Genomic DNA, 27847 nt, shown 5'->3' on the forward strand with positions numbered 1-27847 from the left:
TTATGTTCGTGTATTATTTTCTATTCAATTTTATCTTATTACATGTTATTCATTCAAGGTATGGTGGATTGCATAAAGTTAATTAAAATATTGGAATTAATTTAAAAACGATATTTAAAAGTATTTAGTAGAAAATAATTGTGATTTTTGGGGGGTCACGTGACCAATTAGGGACCTCGAGGAAGTAAAGAAATTACGTGTTTCATCGCGGTACTTAGAAAGACTGAGGAAGAAACGAAAATGGTGGGCGCGTCTAAAAAACATAAATCTTGTTTCTTATTCATATCTATCTGTTTATCTATTTGTCTGTCCGTCTGTCTGTCTGTCTGATCATCTTGCTCTAGTTCGTAGGCTAGCTAGCTTGTTCATAGCTCGCTATTTTTACCAAATTGCAAAAAAAATATTTTATCTGTTTAATGGGACAAAAGCAATTTTCGATTTTGCAGTTGAATTACCTATCTTAATATCTGTTGTGTGCTGTTTGTTTTTTTAATTGAAATAGTTCACGCTACTATTTTAGATCGGCGTCGAGCTTCTATGTTGGAAAACTACAACTACCCATAATTCCACAAGTAAAACGCAAAGCTACGGGTCCCCGGATGCCTTTTTACTGTAGGCTCAGTACAGGCGCATTGGAGAGAAACACTCAGCGGCTAGAGCAGCGTGCGTGCTTTCGCTCGTCTTTCCCCCTTACTCCTTCTTTCGCCCTGTCATCAAACTAGGAACAAGAGGACTGTCAACGCCGGACATTATTTCGTCACCGGTTCCATCCCCCTCCTCTCGTTGATGCCGACGCGAGTCGCTCGTGGCGCGAATAATCTGCCCGTGACATGCCGCGCAGCCAGCCCAGCAACGGCGCCTCTAGCCGGGCGAGGAGCGGAGCATCGATCCGCCGCTGAGCACCGCAATCCGGTGGTGAGTAACCGCTACTACATGCACAACTAGATCGCGCCTAGTTTCTATACCATGAGTGTCAGCGTATATTTACCGAATATTAATGCATGAATGACGAATTTGGTGTATTTTGAGTGCCACCTGACCATGTGGGCATGCTTACTCCACAGTTCACTTTGGCTTAAACGGACTTTGGGGACTCTTGCATACATGCATGCATGAACCCAGGGGTAGTTTTTTGACACACAAGATTCTAGACACTCATTATAATCATCATTATTGGTTTTCATCCCCCTCCCCCCTCCCTCCAGCTGTTAGAACAGCAGCAGCAGCAGCACATCTTGCAGAGGCAACAGGGCTGCTTCTGCTGCAAGAGAGGAGAGAGACGCTCATCGTTGGTGATTATCAGCTCTTGTCTGCACTTTGGCAGGGGGGGGGGGGGTAATGGCATGAGGAGGTGGGAGGGGGGCGTTTGTGGGGGGAAGGAACGAAAAAGAAGTCAATGTCAGTGTCTGGCCAGTGACAGTTTGTTATTTAAGGGCCCCGCGGAGACGTGTGCTGGCTGTGCTGCGGCTTCCCTTAGTATGCAGACGGACGCTCAGTCTGTCTCTGAGTGTGTTTGTCTGTCTATCTGTCTGTCTATGAGTGTGTCTCACAATGCATCACCATCATTCTTGCTCCCGATTGGCACATTCCACTTGGGCATGATGAATAATTCCAAGAGTGGGAATGAAAAGGAAATGGCCTCAGCTTGGAACACGGCTGCCGACTTGTCAGTCTTGAGTCAATGTCCTTGTGTGTGTGTGTGTGTGTGTGTGTGTGTGTGTGTGTGTGTCTACGTGCATGTTTGTTAGAATGTGCATCTGTGTGTGTCTGAAGGAGCAGCATTGTGCTCACTACCTGTGCGAACGAGACTAGTTGTCATGGCAACGGCCTTGTAGCGCCGTCGACGTCGCTTCTGTCCTCATTGGCGAGGTCAACACACCTAACACGCGGCAAGTGTGTGTGTGTGTGTGTGCGTGCGTGTGGTGGAAGTGGCTTTTGTTTGAGCCCTGCTGCAGTTTGCATCCGTGTGGGTCGATGCCACCGCACACGCATGTGCGGCTCCTGCCGCCGCCAATCTCCGACAAGTTAAAAAAGTCACTATGATGTGAAGAATCCAGATGATTATGCAGAACAATGTAGCCAAAACGGATCACAAAACGTCACTTAGACAATTTATTTTTGAGTGTATCATGTTATATTTCACTTTGGGATTGGCTCTTCTCGGAAGGTGTTAGTTTTGTCAACTCTGATGGAAAGGCATGTAAACAAACTTGCTTATGCAGTTGAAGTTGACCAACTTTGCTGTTTAACTCTGCGCACACACTTCTTGTATAGCACCTCGGCCTCGCTTTGAGCCAGGAAAATCCCTGTTCACGCTGAATCTCGGATGCTTTGGTGACACTCAACTGCCGCTGACATCCACCCAGATTCATTCAGTATCTCGTCCACCCACATTCAACCATCCATCCCCACTTCACAGGGCCGGTTGCAGCCGGTTTGCATCTGACGGTGGGGAGGGAAACTTCAACCTCTCACCTTTCCGAGGGTGGCGGGAGGCGCGGAAGGGGGAGGGATGATGGAGGGCAGAGGAAGAGGAGGGGATGCAGAGGTCAAAGAACAAGAGAGCCAGAGGAAGGGTGAGGATGAGTGAGAGAGAGCGCTGGTGGGCGGGCGAGCGAGTGTGAAGCTGCTGTGTACCTCCCTAACAAGCTGGATAGAATCAGCTCAATTATTAAAGAGGAGTGAGAGACGGGGAGGAACACGCACACACAACACGCTGTCTGTGTGCGTCTTGAATTTTGTGCGCTTACACACGTCTGCGTGTGTGCACCCGCGCGCGCACGTTTAAAAACAGTCACGGTGAGGAAGCGGGGAGGGAGGGGCCGAGGCTCGTTAGGGATTCTTCTCAACTCTCCTTCGCACGCACGCACCAAGTACGCACACACTGCAAGATCTAGCTTCCCTGTCATCACATCGCTATGAAGAGATAATCAGAGCAGCGAGGGCTCTGCTGATAGGCTTTTTTTTCTACCTTTCCCCTCCCCCATTTCATCTCTCGCACGCACACATACTTCGAGAAAGTGTGTGCACCCGAGGGACGAAAGAATCCGTCCAGGAGATACGTTTGCATGCAGTGTGTCCGTGTGAGTGCATGTGCTGTGTATGTGTGTTTGTGAGAACGCACGTTTTCTGAAAGAGGGCGAGCGAGGGATGACGGGAGAGAGAAAGTGGAAGCAGGAGGTTGTCAGTGGAGGAGGGGGCACTGGGGGAGATAAGAGAGGGAGAGTTGTCAGGGAGAAAGCGGCAAGAAGGATGAATGCACTGCGTGTGCGTGTGAGGTACACGGAAGTCGTCACGCGCGCGCGCCGTGGCCGTGACAAGCTGTCGGCACCTGCATCTGGAAGGCTCACGGGGCGGCCATTGTTGCCCTCACAGCCAGCGGCCGTCGCCTCGGCAACGGGCGCTGCGGCAGCGTCTCCCGCGGCAACGGGCGGAGGAGGACGAGTCAGGAAGTCAGGGTCGCAGAGGCGACGAGGCTCCTTGTACGCGCAGAAGCACGCCGGCCCCTCGCGCTCTCGGCGTCTTCGGAACACACCGCGTCGTTATTTTTGAAACGCTCCATTTTTGTACGTCCGATTTAGGTGCACGGCTTGTGCAAGTACAAGTGCCATTTTGCATGCATTTCCTCTCTGTCATTCTCAGCTGGCCGATCATGTGACACAAACATTACCCCCCCCCCATCGCAATCAGGAAGCTGCCTGCTGGAGAGCGGCATGAAACTGTCAAACTGAGTTGAAGTTGAAGAGGGGGGGGAGTAACAGTGAGGATGAAGAGTGAGGAAGCGGCGATACAGTCCTCTGTGTCTTAAAATAACTGTGTTGTAGGTTCTCATAAACTGGGGGGAGGTGGGCTCCCCCCCCCCCCTGCCAGTGTGCACGTCCTTAGCTGAATTTCTAGTTTGCGTTTACATCTTCTTGCCACCTGTCTCGTCTTTTGTACACTTGATGTGCTCGACCCCCCAACTGGTGCGCTAGCTTATTTGCTGTGCACTCATCATTAGGAACTTCCTGAGGATAAGTACGGCCCAGGACACGGGAAAGTAGGACTGAGTTGCGCAAAAGTTGGGCTCGTTCAACTTCACATTTCTTTGTGGTCGATGCAAATGTCATAAAAGTCAAATAATCAAATAAAATAATCAAATAATCGATGATGTCATTGATCTTTTTCAGTGCTTGTCTTGCTGTCTCCAACCTTCCGCTCTTTGGCCCCGACTCGCTTCAGACAAACAGGCAAGTGTACTTAATAGTTTGTCCTTATCTATGTTAAGTCATTTGCAGGCTGTCAGGCGCACTCCAGGACAACAGGTGGCACTCTAACTTTTAAGCACCATGCCTATTCCGGCCGCAAGTTCTGCGTGGGTGTGGCTTTCTTGCTCGCGTTATTGTCTCTTTTTCGGCAACAGGTCCACGCCACTCCGTCCACTGTCACTTAAGTTTCCGCGCACTCATCTGACCCACGTCTTTGCCTCCCTCTGTTTCCCCGTTGACCTCAAGTCCACCCCACCCCCCCCGCCGTCTCCTTCTCCTCTCTTCTTTTGCTCTCTCCCTTGACTCCCCCAACTCACCCTCCCTTACACCTCCCCATGCTGTTTCCATGCTGCTGCCTGTCTCTTAGCAACAACTGCACACCCGCCAGAGCTCTGAGTGCTTTCACAAACACACCCAGGAAGACGTGCACATTCGCACACACTCGCGCACGCGCACACGCAACGCTGGGTCCTCACCAAGCACTGCTGGCAGGCGTGTACGTCTGAGGCAGATGAGAGGGAGTGCACATGTGCAGCACAGTGCTTGTTTCCGTGGGGGGCAACGGGCCAAGAACTTGTGCGCGGTTTTACGCACTCGCACACAAAAAATGCTGTTGTGTAGTTGCCGTGGTCACACACAACTTGCTGTGCACAAATTTTTTTTTTAGCGCATTGGTGGCCGATTGATGCCAAAAGTGTTTGGTAAAAACAATGAATCATAGCACACACACGCGCGCGCGCATGCATTTGCAGGTGCGTCCTTGTGTGTTTGTCTTTATGTGCAAATGGGGACGCGCGTGCCGCGTGTGGGTGGATGGAGCTCTTGCGGCATATTTGCATGTGTGTGTATGCGCGCGTGTGCGTTGTCGCCGGCTGTCACTCACAGCGTGCAACGAGTGCGTGTACCTTTAATTCAAGCATGTGTTTGTGTCTGCGTCTCGCGCACATACACACGTGCTGGTCAGAAGGATGATTAATTAACTAAAGCCGTTAATTAGAGGAGGGCGGAAGAAAGTGTCGAGAGTCGAGGATTGATAGCGCTGAGGTTGGAGGAGAGGAGTCGAGACAGAGTGATACAGATTTTTTTTTAGGCTGATGCCGGTATTTGGCCGACTAAAATTGTATATTAATTAGCAATTCATTTGACTGAAAGTGGTTTTCAAATGTACCTCTTGATTTGTTTCAACTCCGTCGCATCTTTTTCCACATTTTGCCTCGTACTTTCTCCCACATGCAAGACACTCCTCTCTCCTCCGTTCCTTCGCTCCCGTCTTTCCCTCCCCCTCGCACGCTGCCGCCTCACTAATCACGGCCATATGTTGGCCAGGAACACGCAGAGGTGTTGAGCCGTGGACGCCATTGTGTGTTTGAACGTGTGCATATGTGACCTACAGACACACACGCACAGACACACGCGCACACACTGTCACCTCGATGTCTTTATCCGCTTTGCACTTCCCTCTTCATCACCCCTTTGGTTCCCCCTGGTGGCTGCTATTGTTTTCACACAACAACAACAACAAAGCTAAAACAACAACATAGTTTTCATTTATTGCCACAGCCAAAATATTAGGACATATTCTAAATAAAATAAATCTAAATCCACGCTACAGTGACTCCTTTCTGCTAATTAAAATTTGTCGCGCAAAATGTCCACTTTGCCATTGGAATTGCAAAGCGATTACATGGGCATGTCACACTCCCACACTCCCAGTCTCTTATATTTCTCCTCTGCCCTTCTTCACCTTCAGCCCAGCCACCTCAGCGCCCGTCTTGTCTCCCGCTCTCTGCTACCATGGGCCACGTGAGGAGCAGAAGGGATGCGGTTGGGCAGAGCCAAAGTGCGCGAGTTGCTGCTGCTGCCGCTGCCCACTGCAGTATTGATGACCCAATGATCCCCTGCAGAACTCCGCCAGCCGGGCAGACACAGTGAGGTGAGCCGCGGAATCCGAATCAGCCGGCGAGCCGACGGCGCCGATCGCTCGAGTGGGACGGGAATGGTGAGTGCGGCACTAATTGTCGTGCTGCCACGTGGGCGGCAGGCTTCATAAATTGAAATATATGATGTGGCGTCATGTTTAAAAATACTGCAAAAAAGTATTTACAGCAGGTTTGCTGTTTTCGAGACTCACCTGACACCAATTTTGTGCATTTTTGGGGGGACTGAAACTTTTGTTACAATTCATTTGAAGTGAGAAAGTGAATTTGAAAGTAAATGGATTGATCAACATCAAGATGGAGCAACCAATTAATCACAACAGTGCAAGCTGACCAAATGTCTCTTTTGGTTCATCTGTGGGTTGTGATATGCTCGATACTGCTGTTTTGGTTAGCAACAGCGGTTGACGAACTGTCCTTCAACTCACTTGCTACTGTTTGTTTGCTTAGTTAACAAAACGCCTGCCAACTAAAATAATGGACAGCCGCTATTTGAGGAAAGGGCGTGACTGATAACATGTTTGCATCTTCAGGTCTTTGAATCTTCCGTAGAGGACAACCGAGTCGAGGCCCACCCGAGTATGTCCACTGGATGAGTGATCTCTCGGCATATTTACGCACCGGACAAACTGGCCGTCTTGTGTGCGGCGCCGCTGAGAAAAAAGACTGCATCGTCCAAGGGCCTGAGCTCTGGGCCTCAGGGCTTCTGGCTCATGATGACCTGCCGCCAGTGACTGGCCAGCCCTCCTCTGTAGCCCCAGCGCTGGCCAACGGCGTCCACCCGCAGCGCAGGGGCGGGCACCGCACCTACCCACCCAATCGGGCGGTGACCGGCGCGGAGCCACCGGCAAGGATGCAAACGCATATGGACACACAGATGCTTTCTCATGCTAGCTCGGACTCTTGCGGCTCTCCGGAGGCCCAACAGTCCAAAACTCGGAGCACAACATCACCTCAGCCTTTGATTTTAGCGCTTGGCAATCATCCGACCTCTGCCAATCAGTCGGCGGGGCGGACTCTCGCTTCAGAAATGAACACACCCGCAAACGTTTGTCTCGGCACTGGCTCGTCGCCTCTCGTCGTGGAGGCCGAGAGGAAGTATGCGCTGCGCAGCTCCGGACGGTCCCGTTTCCCGTGTAATGTGCGCAAATCCTCCCGCCTCCGCCGAATCCCGGAGGACCCCGAAAGGAGAGCAGAGAAGGAGAGAGAAGATGAGGAGGCGCTAGACGCTTCTGAGGAGCAGTTCTGGAGGCTTAAAGAGGAGCAGGTGGAGGAAGCAGTCACAACAAAGGAGCAGATGACCACAGAGGCCGTCACCCCCGCGGCATCCTCCCCTGTAGCTGCTCCTCTTGCGCTAACTGTCCCTAAAGCGCCCCCAAAACCTGGGCCCAGACTCGGGCACAGACCTGGACCTAAATCTCGCTCGAGGCCCGCTCCCAAGTCAGTTCAGAAACCGGGTCCTAAAAGTGTCATGAGACGCCGCCTGGCAGCACAAGCCGCCTTGCGGTGCGGTGCCACGCATCTGCCGCCGCCCGTTGTGCCGGCGCCAATCGTGAAAAAGGAGCTGGTGAAAAAGGAGCTGGAGATTTTCTCTCCCACTGGCCGGAGGTGTGGACGTTTTGTTGGAGTGAGTTATTTTACTTTAGTGGTGCCAATTTTGCATGTATGGAACTAGTGTTGAGACAACTTTTCTTGACCTGTGTTTGATACTTTTTCCCGTGCTGCACAGATGAGGAAGATCGTGGTCAAGGTGGCTCGTATTCCCTTCAGCCTCGGACGGCGACAGAAAAGCTACAAGATCTCCAGTGTGGAGACCATCACGGCACCAGAGAAGGGTCATATTGGCACCGCAGCGGGCGCGGAGGTGGTTCGGGAGCCCACGGCGCTCCTCCGCATAAAGAACAACGGCAAGAGCGTCATGGTCATGTTCCCGCCCGGAGAGCTGCCGCTTATTGTTAAACGCAGGCGAGGTCGACCGCCCAAACAACCGGCGCTCATAATACCGGGGGAGAGCCCTGCTCCCTGTGGCGACGGAGAGCAGGTCAAGAAGCCCCGGAGGAGGCGGCGGACGAAACTCCCCTGCCCCTATCCGTCCTATGTCGGGGACACGGATGACGTTAAGACCGAGTATGGGGATGTCCTATCCAAACTGGCCTTTTTGAACCGCCAGCCACCCGCCACCGGCCGATGCTCCCCCCCTCACTGCTGGGCACCCGGCGAGCCAGAAAGGTTCCATACCCCCTCGGAAAACCCGGCAATCTCCACCCTGCTGCACCGGCTTACCGGGTCGAGGCGGCCACGGGGCAGCAGAGGAGGGGGCGCTGGGAGGGGTGCAGCTGGCGGCAGCGAGCACAACAAGAGCACCTTCTCTGAATTCTTTGAGTCCATCGGCAAGAAGCGCAAACCGGGCCCCCTCGCAGAGGACGGATTACCTAGAAAACGGGGGAAGGGTGTCGGCAGAGGAGGGGGTGTGGTCGGAACCGAGCCCGGGGCTGAGAAAACGGTCAGAAAGAGACGCATGAGGAAAAATGGCACATTGAAAGGGGAAGGAGACTTCGTGGGACAGGAATGGCCCAATGGTTCCGGGGGCTGGGGTGACGAGGACGCTGACAAACGCTATTGCGGATCCACAAGGGGGGGCTTTTCCTCCTGCGAGGTCAGCAGGAGAGGCGCCTACGGCCGCGGAAGCAGAGGCGCCCGGCAAACCGGGGACGATTCGCAAAGTTTGTTTGCGGGATATTTTCGATCTTTGCTGGACTCTGATGACTCGTCCGAACTTCTGGACATCTCGCAATCAAACGCACGCAAAGCTTCATCCGCTCACGGTTACGAAGCATCCGGCCTGCCAACCCCTCAGCGGTGGTCCATATCAAAGTGGGGGGCCAACGGGGCAAGTTCTGTGGCGGAGGGTTCCATGCAGGCGCACTGTGCCTCTCCCGGGCCTCCTTACAACTACACCAGCCAGACTCAAACGTCCCCCACCCCTTCTAACTATCCAAAATCCAATCCGCCGTCCCTCTCGCAGTCCCCCGGTTCCCCCCACCCTTCGGGCTACGGCCACTACTCTCCCGCCTATGCCTCCTCCTCTTGCGCAGGGCCCCAGAGACCTTCAGACTGCAGTTTCTCTTGCAAGACCGGAGTTCACGAGCGTGGCCAGCCGGGCTACTACCAGGCGGGGGCCAGGAAGGGCTTCGGTGGAAGTCCCGCCGCAGGGCCTACGTCGCCAGGTGCCGGCTACATGGCGGTGGCCAAAGGCAGCCCCTTTAGCTCCTCGTTTTCACCAGAGTGTTACAAACAGTACAACAGTAACCAGTGGAGCTTCAGGTACGTCGCTTGGAGAAACCACGCGACAAGAAAATGTCCCGTTTCCTAATGTCAATGCCTTGTGATTATCTTTTGTAGACAAGGTTATGGCGGATGGTCGGCAGACAATTTTGGGCCTCACGCTTACGGCGACTACGGCTCCAATGAATCAAAGGACATCTTGGACATCTCCAACTACACCCCGCAGAAGGCCAAGAGACCCCCTTTCCCCGAGAGTCTATCGGAGTCCTCCTCCGACTCCTCGCATCCCGGCTCAGGAGGGGCCGGATGCGGACCTCCTCCCTCCATGGGGCCAGTCTTCAAGCAGAGTGAAACGGCCAGCGGGGAAGGGGCTCAGTCCAGCCTGTCCAGCCTGGAAAAACTGATGATCGACTGGCACGAGAGCGCTTCTACGCCGTCCTACAACTGGAGCCAGAGCGTCCTCTTCCAGGGCGCCGGGACCAGCAAACCCGGCCGGGGGCGCAGGAAACGCTCTGAACAGTCTGAAAAAGAAGGCGGTTCCGTTTTACACTCGGATTCCCCATCCAGTCCTTCGCCAACGCTTAGTCCCAAGCGGGGCGGGGGACGCGGTCGAGGTTCTCGAGGAGGCAGAGGGGGGATGTCGACGTGCTCAAGAGAGCGCCTTTCGGGATCCAAAGGCAGAGGGAAAGCTGCTGCAGCTTCTTCGGCTCTGGAGGCTTCTGGTTTATTCCAGGAGGGTTTGGACTATTACAGCGGGGACAGTAGCAGCCTCTCTCCTTTGGCTACTCCCAATTCGGCACCCGCTTCCAGTTACCTGCAGGATCCCTGCGAGTACCCATCCCCTTATTCCGCCCACCCCTCCACACCATCCTCTGAGGAGCCATATCCAGCCTTGTACCCCGGCGAGTCCTCGTCCTCCCTTTCACCCGGTGTTTCCTCCCCCCCTCCCCCTTACCCTTCCAAACTGCAATCCTACCACCTCGCCCCCTGCAGAAACTTCTCGCCATCCTGCTCCCCTTTACCGCGGGTCCCACCCCACTGTAGCTCGGCAATAAGCCCCTCATACCGGCCCCCTCCCAAAGAAGTGCCGTTCTCTCAGTATGACTCCCCCAGTTACTGCGGCTCCCCCTACTGGTACGGACAAACGTCACACAGTGGCACCCCCAGCCCCAGTACGCACCCGCACACCAGCCCGCACGCCAACACTCACGGGACCCTGCTGGCGAGCCCCAACGCGCACATGAACCCGCCGCCGTCTCACGACCCGCAACATCACCTGAGCTCCCACGCCAAAGCCTACGCCGCCCAGGCGCACGCCAACAATCAACCCCATCACCCGGCGCAGGCCGCCGCCCACTCGGCGCCCTCACTCTACGACGAGTGCGGCGCCGCGGTCGCCCACAAGCAAGAGCTGATGGCGCGTCAGGGCCTCCTCACGCCGTTTGCCAAGAGCACCCTAGAGGACGACCCCGGCGCTTACTCACTGTCCCAGCTTTCCTGCCAAGCCATGGGGCACCGCTACCCGTCGCAGCAGGGAGGCGGCGTGCTGTGCCAGCTTCTGGACCAGGGCCACGATGATGGCTTTAGTGTGACCAGCCTGTAACGGGAGGTGAGTCATTCACGTACGTTTTTGAGAGCCGCCCACGTGTCTCCAAACAAACCGTTTCGGATGCTGATTGACTTAATCCCACCCTCACATTGGTTGTCTACACTCGTGACTTGGTCGCTAGCTCAGGGAAGAGCCTCCGTTTTCATTTTGCGTTCCGGCTCTTATTCCCCAACGTCTCATGTCACTTTCTCTTTCTCCCTCTTTATCTTTCTTCCTCTTCTTCTTGCAGGTGCGTTCAATCTGCGCCTTTTGAAGCATTCGTTTTCTTTCCCTCGCTTTTGTACGCTTGACTTCTTTGTGGAAGGCTGAAAGGGTGAACATTTTTAGCTGCCGGCTTTTTTGGGGACAGCAGAGCTTTAATTCTCCAGCATTGACAATCAAGATCAACCTACGAACACACACAGAGACAGACGCATGTGCACAAAAGAATCATGCAAGTTGGACTCCAAACAGTTCCGCTCCCCCCCCCCCTCCAAACCGTCGTTTTCTTTCTCTCTGCCGCCCCCTTGTCCTTCCTCACCGTCCCCGCCTCTTGCCGCTGTGCACGCTTTGAACACGCCCGACGTCCCCTCCTTGCGTGGACCACTCCCCCGCTTTTCTTCAAACACCAGCATCTGTACATACTCTCTTACATGCTCTGTCTTTTGCTGTTTTCACTCCACTCAAAGGACCCCAAAGACTGTGTGTGTGTGTGTGTGTGTGTGTGTGTGTGTGTGTGTGTGTGTGTGTGTGTGTGTGTGTGTGTGTGTGTGTGTGTGTGTGTGTGTGTGTGTGTGTGTGTGTGTGTGTGTGTGTGTGTGTGTGTGTGTGTGTGTGTGTGTGTGTGTGTGCGCGTGTGTGCGCGTGTGTGCGCGTGTGTGCGCGTGTGTGCGTGTGTTCGCGCGCGCCCATGTGTGTGCGCGCGCTCGTGTGTGTGTGTGCGCGTGTGCGTGTGCGCATTTGCATGACTGCAGTCATGCATGCGTGCGTGTGCCTATGGGGTCCTACCGAATGGGCTTCTTTCACTCTCTTCTGTTCCGTGGTCTCGTTGGTGTTGTTTAGTGGGTTTTTTGTGGCGCGACCCCCCCCCCCCCAAAAAAAAAAAAAACAGTTGTATATCTGTTCGTTACAAATGTATGTATGTATGTATGTACCCGAGGTGCAAAAATATTTAAATACACATTCTGTTCTTGCCATTGGTAATAGCGTGTGCCTAGTGTCTAATTTCCCCCTCCCCCCCCCAAAAGGATTATGACGAGCTAGCATGTTGGGTTTCAGTCCGGCTGTCTGGGAGCGAGTTCAGACAAGGACATCATTTGGGAAGGGGAGGAGGAGGGAGGCGTGAGAGGAAGGGATGACTGCGAGAACGTCGGGAGTTGTTTGGCATTTGTTGCTCCGGTGGCTCGACAGACGGGAGTTGATTGGCCGCTTGTTGTGTATAAACTTCGTCAACAGGCTGACACAAACCATTGCCTTTACTGTAACATTCCGGCCGCATAGCAATAGGAGAGGTCTTCTAAAGACAAATTGTCTTTTGAGCACCCTGCAAAGTGTTAATGACCATTTTCTGTTGTTGCTAGGTGATCGCATTCACGCCGCGCACGCCATTCTTTATTATTTTCAATCCAATCGGCTTCCATGATGATATTCAAACAGTGCAACTCAACAAATTTGAATTCAGCATCAGGCCTTACTTCCACTTTTTAATATTCATGCGTCTGTCTGTGGCTCCTGAGTTGCTTAGGAGCAAGCTAACGGAAAAATACTTTCTAATTAGCAGAACACTGAATTTAGAGGATGTTTCTTTATAAAACATGTGTCAAAAAAGTCATCCCTTTAATGAAGGCTCAACACCAAAACTTTGCAAAGGACTTGTTTTTATTTGGAAACAATGAGGTCAAAAGGTCGCAGGATGGTGACACCCCAGCCGGAGGCTCTGCTCCATCGAGCCGGAGAAGAGCGATGAGTCCGACGCCGATTCCCCTCATGGAGGACGAGAGTGAGATCTACTGGCCACCGGTATGTCATATTTCATTTTCAATACATTCCAGGAGACATTAAAAGGATGAGTTTGCAGTTTCAAACATTTTTAAAAAATCATTTAAATGCAACCCCCCCTCCCCATTTGACTGCAAATACCTCCTTCATTCGAATTTCTGCATACAGTCTAGACCAGGTGAGATCAGATTTTGCATCTGTTCCTCTTGTGTCTCTTTTACCATTTGGCCTTTGCAACCTCCATCAACGCAGCGCCTCAAAGAACTCACTCACACACACACACACACACACACACACACACACCTTTTTTTCCACTCTTTTCTGCACAAGGCTAAACTCTGACTCATTGCAGTGATTCATAACCCCCCACCCCGCTACTTATCTCTGTTGCCATGGTGACCACAGAGCTCAGTCTTGGTTGGGGCGGGGGACTTTATATTCAACGGTACATGATTTGTACGTGGCCTCTGTAGTTTTGGTGTCTCGCCGCAGTCGCCAAACTTTATTGTGCTGTGGCATACATTCAACAACTGGCATACAAACAAACCAATTGATGAGATAGAATTTTTCTTTAATGAGCTGGTCCTACTTTGGACTAATTATATTAACTTTGATTGTTGCTGGTCTTTAGGCCCAAGTGCACAAATGAAGACTCCTTTAAATCTATTCATATTTTTTTCTGGTTATATAGATCAAAATACATTGACTAGGGTATATGGCAGGGGTGTCCAAGTCCAGGCCTCGAGGGCCGCATTCCTCCCTGTTTTCCAAGTTTCCCTCGTTAAACACACCTGATTCAATGATCAGGCTCCTGCACAGGTGTGTTTAACGAGGGAAACATGTAGGAATGCGGCCCTCGAGGACTGGACTTGGACACCCCTGGTATATAGTCATGTGTTTGTGTACTCAGCCAGGCCTTTGGAGCTGCAGCCTCGAGCCAAAGACACGCCGTCTTTCTCTGCAGAACTCCACCGTATCGTCCTCCACCACAGGTAGGGTGCGTACAATGGAACCTCTTCCATGTTATTTACACGCATTGTTTTTCCTACATTAAGCTTCTTCCCGTCAAAGATAGTCTTCGGTCTATGTGTATGACGATAAATCACACGTAACAGACAATGTGTGTTTCATTCATGTTAAGTATAGTGTGTATGCGTTGCCTTTTCGCGTTCAATTCCCCAGGGTTCTCGCCATGGGTCAAGACAAGGCGACCCGTCCACACGCCCACCCGCCAATTTTGCTGCCGTGTGCAAAGGAGTGGCTGTTTCCCTCTGCATACACGCTGTGTGTTGCCTCTTCCTTCAGGTGTGCGCGAGAACGGGACTGTGCGTGCCCACCCCACCAAGCCAACGCAGTCTTCAGCTTCCACCCAGCATGGACCACTCAGGACCGCGTCGTCTTTAGGCTGCGCTGTCCAGCATTTTGATTCCAGCGGTGCCGCTGCATATGTTGGTCACCGCGGCAACGCTTTGGCCGGTCGCCACGGTAACACAGGCCTTGCCCCCCCCCCCCCAGTACAGGACGTACGGAGAAAACGCACGGCAGGCGCCGAGCCGGTGTGTCGCAAACCCTGGCGGGCACAGTGGCAGAGTTGGGGCACGGTACGCAAGCACACAAAGCTCTTCAAAAAAAAAAGGGGTGAAAAGCAAATATACCTTAGAGCCCCTCACAAACACAAAGATGTCATACTCATACTTAGGTTCCTATAGCAACAGAGCTCTGCGCCATCCATGGCTGCCATGGCAACAGTTCCTTCAGGCCCAATTACAGCCTGTAACCACAAGGGGGCCTCATATAGCCACTCTACAATCAACCTATGCGAGTCTTGAGTACTCATTATACTACCGAGTACTAATACCACGAGTACCTATGAAACCTAACATTTCAATTGACATAATTACAGAACAACACACATTATACATTTTTAATAGATAACAATGCATAAACAAAATATACAAAATAAAATAATCTAAATTTGAAGGAACAAAATCACATGTACATTGTTTCCAAAGTAGATTTTAAAACTATAAGGTAGACAAAATAGGACAACCCCAGTCTTATCAATGCTTGCATCACTCAAAAGTTAAGTATTTTAATGTTTTCGCAGTGTGCAAGTGTATCTGGTGTGTGTTTATTCCGCCATCTAGTGGACAAAATGCATGGCCTACTTTATTGGACTTTTGCTTTGTAGTACAGAGAACTTAACAAGCCAGCAAGGATATAAATAGTGCAGCAAATAAAAGATATTAAAAACATCCACTTGCTAGAGTTGATGTAGATTTATTTTATTTGTATATGTATGTATATTTGTGGTTTTCACATATTTGACGCAGCCAAGAGTTTATAGCCACGTGTATTAAATTTAATCACTGTGCAAATGCACACAAAAAGGCAGCTGGGAACATTCTGTTTTGTGTCTTGTTAAATTCTGTGTCAAGCTGACATGAGGTGTACTCATTGCTGTCTTTATACGGTCATTTTTTCAGGTTGTTGCACATGGGAAGAGTCCAACGAATGAAAGTGTGTCACAATGGTGAGTTATGCTCAAGTTGGGTTTTTTTTTAGTAACATGAATGGTTTAATTTACTGTCTTGGTGGGTCTACTAGAAACGGAAAAGTTACACATGTATTTGATCCGTGAGCCATGCATCAAGATCGTTGCTGACAGCCTTTTAATGCTGTGCCCCAATTGCAAGACATGATTAAGAACAGATGCAATATAGGCTCTGAAATTATGGCCATTATATTATTTTATGTTTTAGTATGGCCCGAAATGTTATTTATTCTATTTTGTGCAATAAAAATTTGTTTTACAATGATGCTGTATGGGGAAAACGTGTATAATGTCTGTATACAAACTTTTAAAAAAAAGTCAATGTCTGTGCCCAGAAAGGTTAAAGGTGAGAGTCGAACTTTAAGAAATACAAGGCAGATATGTGAACCACTATTCCACTTTTAATGAAAAACACCGCTTCCGTTATCCCCTTAAAAACTAATGGCGTTACGTCTTATAGGGTGTGTGTACAAATTTGTTTATGACCAATAGTAACCCACTTCTAGCTTTGACTTATTGAGGGGAAACGTGACTTTGACCTTGTTTATCTTCTGAAATTAACTTTTATTCGTCGTCGGGGCCCAATCCTGTCATTCCTCGGACGCGCTCCAACTAGCCGGAGCGCGCATCGGAATGCGCGCCGCTGCCCTCCAGCATTTACGCAAATAGCGCACAAATGCTTGCATCAACATTGCGGGGGAGTTAAGCTAGCGTAAACCACCATTCCGCTCATGTGACAGCCACCTCGGCCAATCAGCCCTTAGGAGCTCGACCGCTCAGCCAATCACCAGCTGGCAAACTCGGGATCTTGCCCTCGCCCGCTTGCTCGCTAGTTTGCCCAGTCCGCGTTTGCCTAACTGACTCACTGCTCACATTTTTGAGTGGAAAACTTTTCAAAGTTGGACAAACAATACAGCTAGAGAGTGAACTTCGCTGTAACGGTAAGCCCAGAATAAAAACACCCTGCGATGTTTTGTTGTGGAAATAGACGAGCATTTGGCCGGTTTGGTTCGAAACAAGAGTTCGTGTACAAGACACTTCCTGCTCTTGACAAGGCCAAGAAGCCAAATTGCATTCTGACTAGTTTGAGCCAGCTTCGTTTCGATTGACGCTCTTCGTGCAGTTTTAATTTTGAAAATAATGCCGCTAAACAACGCTTCGAGATTTTGGACGTGCTTTTAAAAAACAGAACTCGTCCAATGTGTCAAGTCCACCGCGGGTTAGCAAATGGGGCGCGGCCAGAGACTTCATGGCCCCTGGGAAACAACAACGTTCATAACTAAGTAAACAATATGGTGGGACTATTCGACACAGGTTTTTTTGGGACAATATTTACCACAACGCAAACATTTGACACCCTCACAGGGGATTAAAAAAATATTGAAAGGAATTGTGTCAATGATGACTAGACCACTGTTGGGCGGCCCTGGGTGAAAAGCTTATAATTAGACAACCCAAATGGGGAAAAGGGAGCTGTATTTAAGTCACTGCACTGGCTTTCTGTCAGTTGTCATTATTTTGTGGACATATATTTTAGTGGGGTGTTGTTTCTCGGTTTCTAATTATGACTATCGTAGGGCAGAGCATAATGGTTTAATAATAAAATGTCTCAGAGAAAAGCAGCTATTACAAAAAAAGTTGTACAAATCTCTAAATTGGAGGGCAGCCATCTTGTTAGTGTAAGCAGTGGACCTCACTTTGAACTGACAAAATTGAAAATAATTTTTGATCATGTATGTTTTTGTTCTGTACCCTTGGCACACTGAAAATTGCCATTGAAACTTGTGGCGAGAAGAAGCCTTGAGTTTTGCTTCTGCTTTATTCTATCTGTCTATTTATATGTGTGACAACAACTCACATGCAACTAAGAGGCCTGTAAATACAAATATTCCTGACCCATCCACAATATGTGAAATTATCCTTTTAGAGGCCATGTAGAAAAATATTTTTTTATAGTTTTATCGGGATCTTCTCTCCCCACACTCAAACTTTTTTTTTTTTTCCCTCAGGGTTTGGCCCTCCTTTACCGGCCACATCGCCTCCACCGCCATGCCTCTGGTGATCAGGAACATCGAGCCGCGGTACGTGTGCCGCCAGCCCATCCCGGCGAGCATCCGCAGCGAGCTGGAATGCGTCTCCAACAACAGCCTGGCCGCCGTCATCCGCCAGCTCGGCTGGCTCAGTGAGTGCTCCTGCTATGTGCGCCTGCCGATGCAAATACTATCACGGCAGTTAATATCATTGTGTTGGTGCACACCACAGGCAAGCAAGCCGAGGACGTATTCAAGGGGCTCTTCAAGGAGGCTGAATTTTTTTCAGGCCGGGTGGAGGCGCTCGGGCAGCGAGTGGACAACCTGCAGTTGAAAGTCACCCAGTTGGACCCCAAAGAAGAAGAAGGTAAGTAGCGAGGCAAAAACATCACTTTTGGCTGACAAAATATTGTCATCCACGTTAAGCTTAACGTATCGGTTTCCGAATATTGGAGCATGTTTAGGATAATTGTATGTATAAATGGATAAATGGCAATCTTTTGTGCGTGTGCCAGTATCTTTGCAGGCTATCACCACTCGCAAGGCCTTCCACAGCAGCCTGACGCAGGACCAGCAGATGTTCACCCGGCCCTCGCTACCCATGCCCGTACAGGACACCTACGTTACGTGTGACCCGCCTCCGCCGCTCAACCATCTGAGTCCGTACCGGTACGACACACTTCCTTTGGCTGTCGCTCGCCACACATTCACCAACATGTCCACGTGTTCCCGCCACTTTGCATTATTCATCGAAAACATTTGGCAATAAAGGTTTTTAAAAGGGGACAGGGTCACGACCCATCATGATAGTGGACCCTATGGTGTTTGTAGTCTTATGCTCAAACATGTTTCTTTTCTTTTTCTATTTTGTCGGTGTTCAGCGACGATGGAAGGGATGCTCTGAAATTTTACACGGATCCATCGTACTTCTTTGACCTGTGGAAGGAGCAGATGTTGCAGGACACCAAGGACATCATGAAGGAGAAACGAAAGCACAGAGTGAGCAGCACACCAAATGGCTCCGTTTCCTCAAACGTGTGTCACAGGCGCCACCATTCAGGAAGTAGCTGCAATTACCTTAGTTTGCTGGGGCGGACCGTCAATCGTCTACTTCAGTACATGAGTTGAACATAGTTCCGTTGTTTTTAACTTTAAAGTACAACACATTTGAATTTAGTATTTTTAGAATGCTCAGTGTCTTTTGCCCACCATTTTTAGCACTATCCATACTTTTGGTTAAAGCCTGATCTGACTTGTGTCGAGCAGAAGGAGAAGAAAGACCACCTGAACCAGCGGACCCTCAACCCGCGTAAGATCAAAACCAGGAAGGACGAGTGGGAACGCCGCAAGATGGGCGCAGAATTTGTGGTGCCCAAGAATGAGATGATGTAAGTGGACGTGACCCGTTCATGAGGGTATTAGTCTGGTCATAAACAAAACGTGCGTGGCCCGATGTGGGATGTACCCTCTTCCCTTTTGTTTGCTTTTTCCCCACATACTGGTCACGTGAGCGCCATCATGAGACAGACTTAGTGGCGCCAGCACGCCGTCGTCGTTTTGAACAAGCAGACAAATTGAATGACAAAGCTCAGACGAGTCATCTGAGTTTTGTTATTCAATTTGTGACGTGATTTAATTTTCTATAATGAAGGCTTTCATTATTTCAAAAAAATGACACGGCCACTAAATGTGGCATTAATGAAAATCACAACCCAATGATGGGTCCTGCGTTGCATTCTAGGAGCTCCTTGGACGGTCTGAATGGCAGCTTGGGATCCGGGGACGAGGGACTGGATTTGAGCATGGACTCCTACGCGTACGACCCGCCGCCACCGCCTGGCTCCGATGATGTCCTGCCTCCGCCACCCCCCGACATGACGTAAGTTGCACTTTGGGTTGGGGATGTGCCTTCTCATTCAAGAGCCTCCCTTTGCTTTGTTATGTCCAGGTACGGTGACGCCGGCAACCACAAGCGCATCAGTATCCTGAGCCCCAACCACCCGCCGCCAGCACCCCCCGTGGCCTCCCCTCCGGCCAACTCTCGCCCCCACCTCTCCCCTCCTCCCGCCCCTCCTCCCCCACCCCCATTGTCAGGTTTCGGGGCACCACCGCCTCCCGCCGGCTTTGATGGCCCTCCTCCCCCTCCCCCGCTCTTGTCCCCGGGCGGCTTCACTTCGCCGCTCGCTCCTCCCCCGCCACCCGCCTTGTCTGGCATGGGCCCACCTCCCCCGCCGCCCATGCCCACCAGCGGGGGCCCTCCTCCTCCGCCGCCGCCCCCTGGCCCACCACCGCCCCCCTCCTTTGGCGCGCCCGCGCCCCATCCTCCCGCTGCCGTGCCGGCAGCGCCCAAACAGCAGCCGGCCCCCGAGGGCGACGCCCGCAGCGACCTACTGCAGGCCATCAGACAAGGTTAGGCGCTCGCACCCCCCGACTTCTTTGTGATTCAAGTTGACCTTACTGAGTGTCTTTGGCGTTGCGGTCCAGGCTTCAACCTGCGCAAGGTGGAGGCCCAGCGGGAGCAGGAGAAGCAAAATCACTCTGGCAACGATGTGGCTGCCATCTTGTCGCGCCGCATCGCCGTTGAGTGCAGCGACAGCGAGGATGACTCGTCTGAGTTTGACGATGACGAGTGGTCCGAGTGAAGGCACCTTCCTCGTGCGTCGCCTCGTCTTCAGGTTAGCACGGAAGATAAAGTCCCACCTCATCACAATCACATTCCTTTAATTCTTCCTATTTATCAATTCAAGCTTTTCTTTTTTTTTTTTTTTTTTATTGTTTTTTTCCTGCTTTAATGAGAGCTTGTCCACTATAAGCAACTTGTCATCTATCAAAGATATATATATTTTTTTTAATGTGGAAACACATTTGAGAACCTTTTTTTTTTAAATCACCTAGCAATTTGAAGTAGAACCCAAACACAACTTGACACGGAAGTAGCCAAGTGACTAAATGGTGGGGACCGCCTGCTTCTCAAATGCCTTTTTTCTTTGCTTTTTGCTACATAAAATTTCAAATTTGTATCTTCACATGCGGCTAGTTTTTCCAAAGTGATGATGTTAATTGTATTGTTTATGCTCCCAAAGACTGTCAAAAAAAAGCATATATATTATCTGGGTAAAAAAATAAAATGAAGAGAATATATTTGCAGAATTTATCCCAGTTTCATTTTGTTGTTATGTCTTTAGTGGCTGACGTGCATCTTCAATAATGTCCCAGGTTGTTTGCGGAGCAAAAAATTATCAGTATGTGTATTTGTGTTACATAACAGTAATATTTGTCTGACTTATGTCAGAAAGAGAGGTTATCATATTTTAACAACGAAGTTGTATTTTCTCAGAAAGGTTGTTGACCTACAGTCCCCACCTCCCCTCCCCAAACCCTAATCTTATATAACCACTGAAGGCAGCATCACAGCATTATTGCAAACTCAAACGAGATGCCGACAGCTCAAGCACTCATTAATGCTCTAAAACAGTGGTTCTTAACCTTGTTGGAGGTACCGAACCCCACTAGTTTCATGCGCCTTCACTTCACCCTCGTTAGTGAAAAATTATTTTTTTTAAATTCAAGACGTAGATGTTTTTTACTAATGCACAAAATGAGCTGTTCAAAGAACAAAACCAACACAATGCAAATCAGAAGCTACACAATAAAACAGGTTTGTTCGGACCTCCTCAGTGGGGGCTCTGTCGAACCCCTGAGACCGACTCACCGAACCCCTAGAGTTTGATCAAACCCAGGTGAAGAACCACTGCTCTAAAAGCTTCCACGATCCCTGAGGGAAAAAATGCTGACATCATCCAGTTGGAAAAAAAAAATCATATTTATTATTCATCAGTATAAAATATTCACTCATTTGACAAAAAGGTTGTGCAACATACAGTCTCAATGGCTGAAAAGTGCCTTAGAAGTAGGAGAGCGTGTGCAAAAATAGAATCGGAGCTCTCCATTGGAACATTGTGTTTGCAAAACACACATTTCAAGTACATCATCACATTATTATTATTAAGTATTTGGATCCAGTGAATTCAGCAACATGACTCTCATTGTGCCCCCGAACTCCCTCGCCCGCTCCATAATGGCACAAATGTCAATTGGGTGGGTGGGCGGCTGATTTTCACTGAGGGGGGACTCTCGTGCAGCTACAAGTGGGCCCGATTGTTGGCACGGGCACGGAGACGTCTGATAGTAGTGGGAGTTCCTCCAAGATGGCCGCCGGCCAGAACAGTTCAGAATGTTCCGATGAGGACGATAAGGGAGGAGGACCTCACGTCCTGCTTCTAAAAAAGAAACGTGGGAGTGTGGAAGATTTCACACTCCGAGCGCTACTTTGTGTTTAGCGCACGACTGGCATAGATTGTGACCTTGTTTGGCGGAGCCTGTTATTATCAAAAGATCATTCCTGCCTTTTTTAACAAGTTAAAATTGCACTTCATTACTCTTCAGATGTGACTTGAAACAATTCCAAAGAAACCTTGGTTGTAGATTCAGGATTTGGAAAACATTGATTTGACCTCTCCAAAGCCGCTTTCATGCGGTCTTCTCTGCAAATTGGTGCATCAGAAGCAACAGGACCTCTTCCAAGGCCACACCATGCTTATTGAGGGGGTATCCAACCCCTGCATAGTTCTGAATTTTCTCATGAGATAAACAACAAGGCAGGGAAATCCTGGATTTACACCAAAATTATGGCTTTTCTTCAACTCATTTTCAGTTTCAATTCAAGAAGTGAAAATGTTGCCAAATTGGCGTTTCAGTCATCATATTGACTTGGGGGTAATCCGGCAGCAAAACAGCAAATCAAGTTGCTGTGGAATGAATTGGACTGCCAAACTACTGGAGAAGAAGAGAAAATGCAAGAAAAGTGCGTTTTCTGGACCTGCCTTTTATCTTCTTTGAGGTAAACGTGCCGGCATCATGTAAAAACGCTCTCATGATGGCGCCGTTAACATCTGGCTTTTCCCCCCAAAACAATATAGTATGATGGCTACACACTGTGTTGTCATTCTTAAATCTTTTACAACCTCTACAGAATGGGAAGGTTTCACTGCCAGAGCCAGGATTTCAGACCTGGGATTGTGTCCCAGAGTTTCTCATGATTGAGTCGACGCAAAGTCCTACACGTCTGCAGGGCAGTGCAGCTGGGTGGCGTGGCTGCGAGGGCAGCAGGCGTGCAGCAGAACCTTGCGTATGTCTTTGTTCCTCAGACTGTAGAGCAGCGGGTTCAGCAGAGAGCTAAAGGCGGCGGGCACCAGGGTGGCATAGGTGTACAGCGGTGGGCTGGATGCGTCACCCAGCAGCCCCCACAGCGAGAAAGGCATCCAACAACCCACGAAGACTCCGAGAACCAGCACCAAGCGAGAGAAACCTCGCCCGCCGCCGTGCTTGCCAGCCAGCGACTGGCTGGAGGGCAGGAAGTGCCTCTGAGTGGCGATGGCGTGAGCGTGGCGCCGCGCCACCCGACAGATACCGACGTACAGCTGCAGGGTGACCACCACCACCACCAGGAAGCCACCGCACAGCAGTGAGAGGTACGTCCGAGTGAGGGGAGGCGCCACTGAGCAAGAAGCCGGCTGATCCAAGCAGTTCCAACCCATGGCGGGGCCCGCGCCCATGACGCAGGCACCCGTCCACACCAGGAGCAGGAGCAGGGCGGCACGCCGGCGAGATTGTTCTGAGCCGTAGGTCAGGGCGTGGCTCAACGAGAGGTAGCGGTCCAGGGCCACGCCCATCAAGCTGCACAGCGAGGCAGTCAACGAAGTCACCAGAAGACCCGACGTCACCAATTCGGCCCAATCGCCAGGCGCCAGGCAGAACAGGAACAGGAAGTGGGCTACCAGAGCCACGCCGGCCAGAAGGTCGGCCAACCCCAGGCTGGCCAGAAGCAGGAAGACGGGAGCGCGCAGAGACGGCGTGGCCAGGATGGTGGTGACCACTACAGCGTTCCCGGCAGCGATGACGCTTCCCGAAATGCACAGGGCCACTCCCCACGCCGTCAGGGCCGGGGTTTCTCGGGCGGGCGGTCCGTCCCCTTGGTGGTCCCAAGCAAGGAAGGCGTCCGCGCCCGAAGACTCCTCCCACGGCAGCTCGGACGCATTCAGCCTCATGACCACGAGACAGCCGCTCAAGGCTGCATGAGGAAAGTACTATTACTTTTAATGCATGATTCTTTTATACAAATTCAAGGCATTTCCCCATTTTTTAGGCTCTTCCCTCCTCCAAGCACAACCCAGCCACCGAAATCTGGAATTGTTTTAAAGAATACTGAATTTGATTAGCCTAATAGCAATTGCCTGTGTGCTTTTGAACAGAATATGATACTATTGATGACAAATATTAATAGGCTTGCAAAAAATCTTTGCCTTCACATCATGGTCTTCTGCAAAGGTTGAATCAAGGGAAGCTGGACTCTTGTTTGTTTTCTATGACTTAAGCAAGTATGCTGTTAGGCTAATGATGTGAAAGTGCCCAATCTAAAACTCAATCCTCATATTATGAATGAACATTTTACTGCTGAAAAAATACCACATTTGTATCTTTGATATTAGTGTTAGTGCGATTAAGTGCTGGGGAGTGTTGCGGTCTCATAAAACCGTCCCCCCCCTTTCCCGTCCCACGGATGTCAAGACACGGTGTTCGGCCCGCGGGCACACACAAATACCAGCGTGCTTCCCCACTGCCAATTAGGTAGCTCTCGTGCCTGATTTGAGTGCAACCCAATCATCCTATCATGCAGATGTTGATATAATAATAATTATTATTATTATGATGATTATTCTTATTACTGAGCCCAAAGTAGAGGGTGATGCGAGGTGTTTGTGAATAGATAGAAGGCAAAGGGGGGTATTGCACCCCTTGTTGTGTAACCTACGTATGTGCCACTGAGAATGAGCCGCAATTTTATTTATATATATATATATATATATATATATATATATATATATATATATATATATATATATATATATATATATATATATATATATATATATATACACATATATATATATATATACACATATACATATACATATACATACACATACACATACACATACACATACACATACACATACACACACATATACACATCTATATATACACACATAAATAATGTATGTATGTGTATCAGTACATAGTCTAATTTACCTCAGAAAATGGATGATTTGATGTCCTCTTTGGTTAACGTTTATAATGTAAAATCCAAAATGATACAATCAAGCGGACTTCTCTCTCTTTTTCGCTGTCCTTTGTGCACTTCTGATCGGGGGAGATCCTCTTGGTGTTCCCGCTCCCGCTGTACTGGAGAACAGTCCTCTGCTCCTCCTTGTGGTTGCTCTAAAGCAAGAATGGATGCTGAGGTTCTCCGCGCGCCGTCCACAAGAGCACGACTGTGACGTCACGGGCAGGAGACACCCACCAATCAGGAGGCGAGGATACAGGCGAGGGGACGGGGCGAGTGTTTGTGGAGTAATTTCATTCAGAAAAATGCGGCATCGAGATGGTGGCACGCCCACTGCGGTCCACCGCCATTGTGCTCGTTTCTGGTGAGTAATGTCCAGTTGCACGCACGCACGCACGCAAGCACAAGTATATAGCCTTAATAATGGAGACCCCTCGGCTCACCGCCCTCCCCCCTTATTGTCTGAGTGCTCGCCACGGTGCTGAAACGCAGTCTTGACTCACGGGGACACTTCATTAGGTACCCCTTTTTTTATTTTGATGCAATTTTTATATTCTCTCTTTTTACTTTCTTTTACGTGGTCTATTAAAAAGTAAACGCTGTCACTCTCAAGGCAAAATATTTTGATATTTGTCTTTTGGAGTTATGCAACATTTCCTTAGGTCACCTGTTTATGTACAGCTGCTAACACGTCACAAAAATATCCCCCGCAGAATACATTGTGCGGATTAAACAGTCTCATGCTTTATTGTATGATTTGTGCTTATTAATGTGCGTTCAAGGTCACCGAGCAGGTGAGAAAGAGGCTTCCCCGGCTTGATGGCAAGCGTGGGTGTAGCATCACCAATGAGCGGAGCTTCCGCGTGAAAGGGAATCGCGACCATATAAGGACACTTCCTGCCTGTGACGTCGTCGGCGCCTTTCTCTCCCAAATCACCTTCGCTTACGTTTGCAAATCAGCACCTTGTGATTTGCTTTACACTTTGGATGTGATAGAGCTGCGGGGTGTTATGACACCGGAATCAAACACCTGAGTGTGCAAGTGTGAGATGCGGATGAGTCAAAACAGCGACAGTGTTAACAAGTAACAACCACCCACCAAACCACTTGGAAGCACATGGCCGCAAGCATCAACATACAGTACATTTGAAAATTCATAGCTTCTCCGGTCAAGAAATGTCCATTTATGATCGTCTCAGCGCTATCAAGCTCTAGTTAGCAATTTGATCAGTGATCTATTTCCCCTCCATCCATTCTAAAGTGTACATTATTTGTATTTGCTCATGTGGTGTTCAGGTGACCTGAGGTGGGTCTTGTTATGGTTGCCTAGCGACCAAAGTTTGGATCACATTACACAGACACAGACACACACACACACACTTTTAGTTCTCTTGCTGCCATTGTCACATCGCTCCTCAGGACTCAGCCTTCTGGCGGAATTATTTATTGTTTGTATTCTTATTCATTTTAGGGGGGGTCACTATAGTTTGGTCCAGAATGCAGAATCTATCTGTGAAGATGTTCTTCTGCGCGTTGCTGCTGGCGGCGGCGGCTTGCTATGTGCACTCCCAAGCGGGTAACACTTGTTATTCTGACTTGATTAACCTCCTGTCAAGAAAAGGTCTGCTTAACTTGATTGACAGTTCTTGTCCTTACTTTAAGATTGCAGTCAAGCTCAGTCATGTGACCTCTGCGTTGGTGACTCCATGCTCAACCTAACTGGCTGCGTCTGGAAACTGTGTCCTGATGGTAAAACACGCGCACGCACATTGACAGTAATTCCTGCATGGCAGCTGCTGTAACGTGAGCTGCTGCTGTTTGTAGATCCTAAATTATTTAGCATTCCACAACGCGCACATATTGGAGTCATTGTGACTCAGGTAACGACACCGGGCTGTGCGTGACGGATCAGGGCAACGTGCCCGACGGCTCCAGAAACTGCAGCTGGACCCGCGTGTCGGAGCTCTGCACCGGTACGCCGCCGCCACTAGATGGTGCCGAAAAATGCTAACCGCTGACGCGATAATTTGTTTTTCCGTGCAGTGGTGGAGACAGTGGCCGAAGGAGGCGGTGACTCGGGTAAAAGGACTTGGCGTCACTCTTGCGTCAAGGGCTCCTGACTTGCAATATTGCTGAGCGTGCGTTCGTCTCTCACTCAGACGCGGGTGGCAAAGCGCGGCCGCAGCTTTCCCCGGCCAGATTCAACTTGTCCAGCTTCATCGGCGGCGTGGTGCTAGTCCTCTGCTTGCAGGCCGGTGGCGTGCTCGCCATGCGCTTCCTGAAGTCCAAGGAGCAGAGCGACTACGACCCCATGTGAGGCGCCGCAACACCCACAGTGTCCGTGTGTGCTTAAATAAATTAGTAACATTTGTGTTTAACTAATTTGTATTTAAATAGACAAAATTAATACGAATATTATATTACAAAAATTAAATTTGTTTTATTCATCATTTGTAATCACTCAAAATAATAAATATGACAGTAATTTCGGTATAGGTTAATTAGTGACCTCTAGTGGCAATGCAGGAACATTGCTGCTCCGGGCACACCAGTCCAGTATGCCAACTAGTATTAAACTTACTTTGGACCGTCCAATTTTGCGTGAGCTTTTGTGTTTTGTTGGGATTCCATCACAAGCACAATGACAGCACATCACACTCATTGTTGATGGGTAAAAGTATTTGGAGGCAACATTTTTAGTGTCCCGATACTTTTGTCCACATGCTGTCCAAATTGCATCCCAGTGTTGACGTCATCCCCGTGTCTGTGTCTGTGTCTGTGTCTGTGTGTATCTGTTTGTGTGTGCGTACGTGCAGAGAGCAACCTCAGTGAGGTGACCGAGCAGCGACGAAGGATGTCGAAAGGATGGAGCGACTCATGGGATGGTGACAACAAGACACTGCATTTTTACGATTGGTCACCGTGATCCCCTTCTACCCCTTCAAGTAGGACTGGAAGCACATCACCTCCCTTCTACTATTTTCATTTGTGTGTATGTATTTTGCGTTGAATTGTGTTTAGTGCA

General features: G+C 49.8%; 4 protein-coding genes across 12 annotated transcripts; 3 read left to right on the top strand and 1 right to left on the bottom strand.

Moving 5' to 3' along the window:
* The first annotated feature begins 607 nt into the window (after positions 1–607).
* Positions 608–13076, top strand: ahdc1 (AT-hook DNA binding motif containing 1). Of its 7 annotated transcripts, none has more exons than XM_088365159.1 (7): positions 608–915; positions 4170–4229; positions 5998–6246; positions 6718–7811; positions 7914–9508; positions 9587–11078; positions 12954–13076. In XM_088365159.1, the coding sequence occupies exons 4-6, from the start codon at positions 6777–6779 to the stop codon at positions 11070–11072; spliced, it is 4116 nt and encodes a 1371-aa protein (XP_088221285.1). In that variant the 5' UTR covers positions 608–915; positions 4170–4229; positions 5998–6246; positions 6718–6776; the 3' UTR covers positions 11073–11078; positions 12954–13076. The 7 variants fall into 7 exon arrangements, with proteins under 7 accessions (XP_088221285.1, XP_088221283.1, XP_088221286.1 ...); XM_088365157.1 differs by lacking the exon at positions 12954–13076 and adding an exon at positions 11308–12260; XM_088365160.1 differs by lacking the exon at positions 12954–13076 and having other exon boundaries at positions 5998–6087; positions 6152–6246; positions 9587–12260.
* wasf2 (WASP family member 2) lies at positions 12413–20793 on the top strand. 2 transcript variants are annotated; one of them, XM_088365189.1, is made up of 12 exons: positions 12413–13076; positions 13966–14047; positions 14361–14656; positions 15542–15588; positions 17619–17791; positions 17872–18006; positions 18155–18308; positions 18521–18638; positions 18906–19027; positions 19381–19518; positions 19588–20048; positions 20124–20793. In XM_088365189.1, exons 1-12 carry the CDS (start codon positions 12855–12857, stop codon positions 20279–20281), a joined length of 2106 nt encoding a protein of 701 aa, XP_088221315.1. In that variant the 5' UTR covers positions 12413–12854; the 3' UTR covers positions 20282–20793. The 2 variants fall into 2 exon arrangements, with proteins under 2 accessions (XP_088221315.1, XP_088221316.1); XM_088365190.1 differs by lacking the exons at positions 12413–13076; positions 13966–14047; positions 14361–14656; positions 15542–15588 and adding an exon at positions 16385–16550.
* Positions 20794–21448: 655 nt separating this feature from the next.
* On the bottom strand, positions 21449–24975 carry gpr3 (G protein-coupled receptor 3). The gene is made up of 2 exons (XM_088365236.1): positions 24789–24975; positions 21449–23769 (listed from the first exon to the last, which is right to left on the bottom strand). The coding sequence occupies exon 2, from the start codon at positions 23744–23746 to the stop codon at positions 22757–22759; it is 990 nt and encodes a 329-aa protein (XP_088221362.1). The 5' UTR covers positions 23747–23769; positions 24789–24975; the 3' UTR covers positions 21449–22756.
* Positions 24881–27784, top strand: cd164l2 (CD164 sialomucin-like 2). Of its 2 annotated transcripts, XM_088365255.1 has the most exons (7): positions 24881–25186; positions 25605–26398; positions 26485–26571; positions 26703–26795; positions 26866–26901; positions 26982–27135; positions 27639–27784. In XM_088365255.1, exons 2-7 carry the CDS (start codon positions 26320–26322, stop codon positions 27652–27654), a joined length of 465 nt encoding a protein of 154 aa, XP_088221381.1. In that variant the 5' UTR covers positions 24881–25186; positions 25605–26319; the 3' UTR covers positions 27655–27784. The 2 variants fall into 2 exon arrangements, with proteins under 2 accessions (XP_088221381.1, XP_088221380.1); XM_088365254.1 differs by having other exon boundaries at positions 24881–26398.
* The last annotated feature ends 63 nt before the right edge of the window (positions 27785–27847 follow it).

The sequence above is a fragment of the Syngnathus floridae genome, chromosome 21, assembly GCF_059516105.1.
Source record: "Syngnathus floridae isolate MCC-2025c chromosome 21, RoL_Sflo_1.0, whole genome shotgun sequence".
NCBI lineage: Eukaryota > Metazoa > Chordata > Actinopteri > Syngnathiformes > Syngnathidae > Syngnathus > Syngnathus floridae.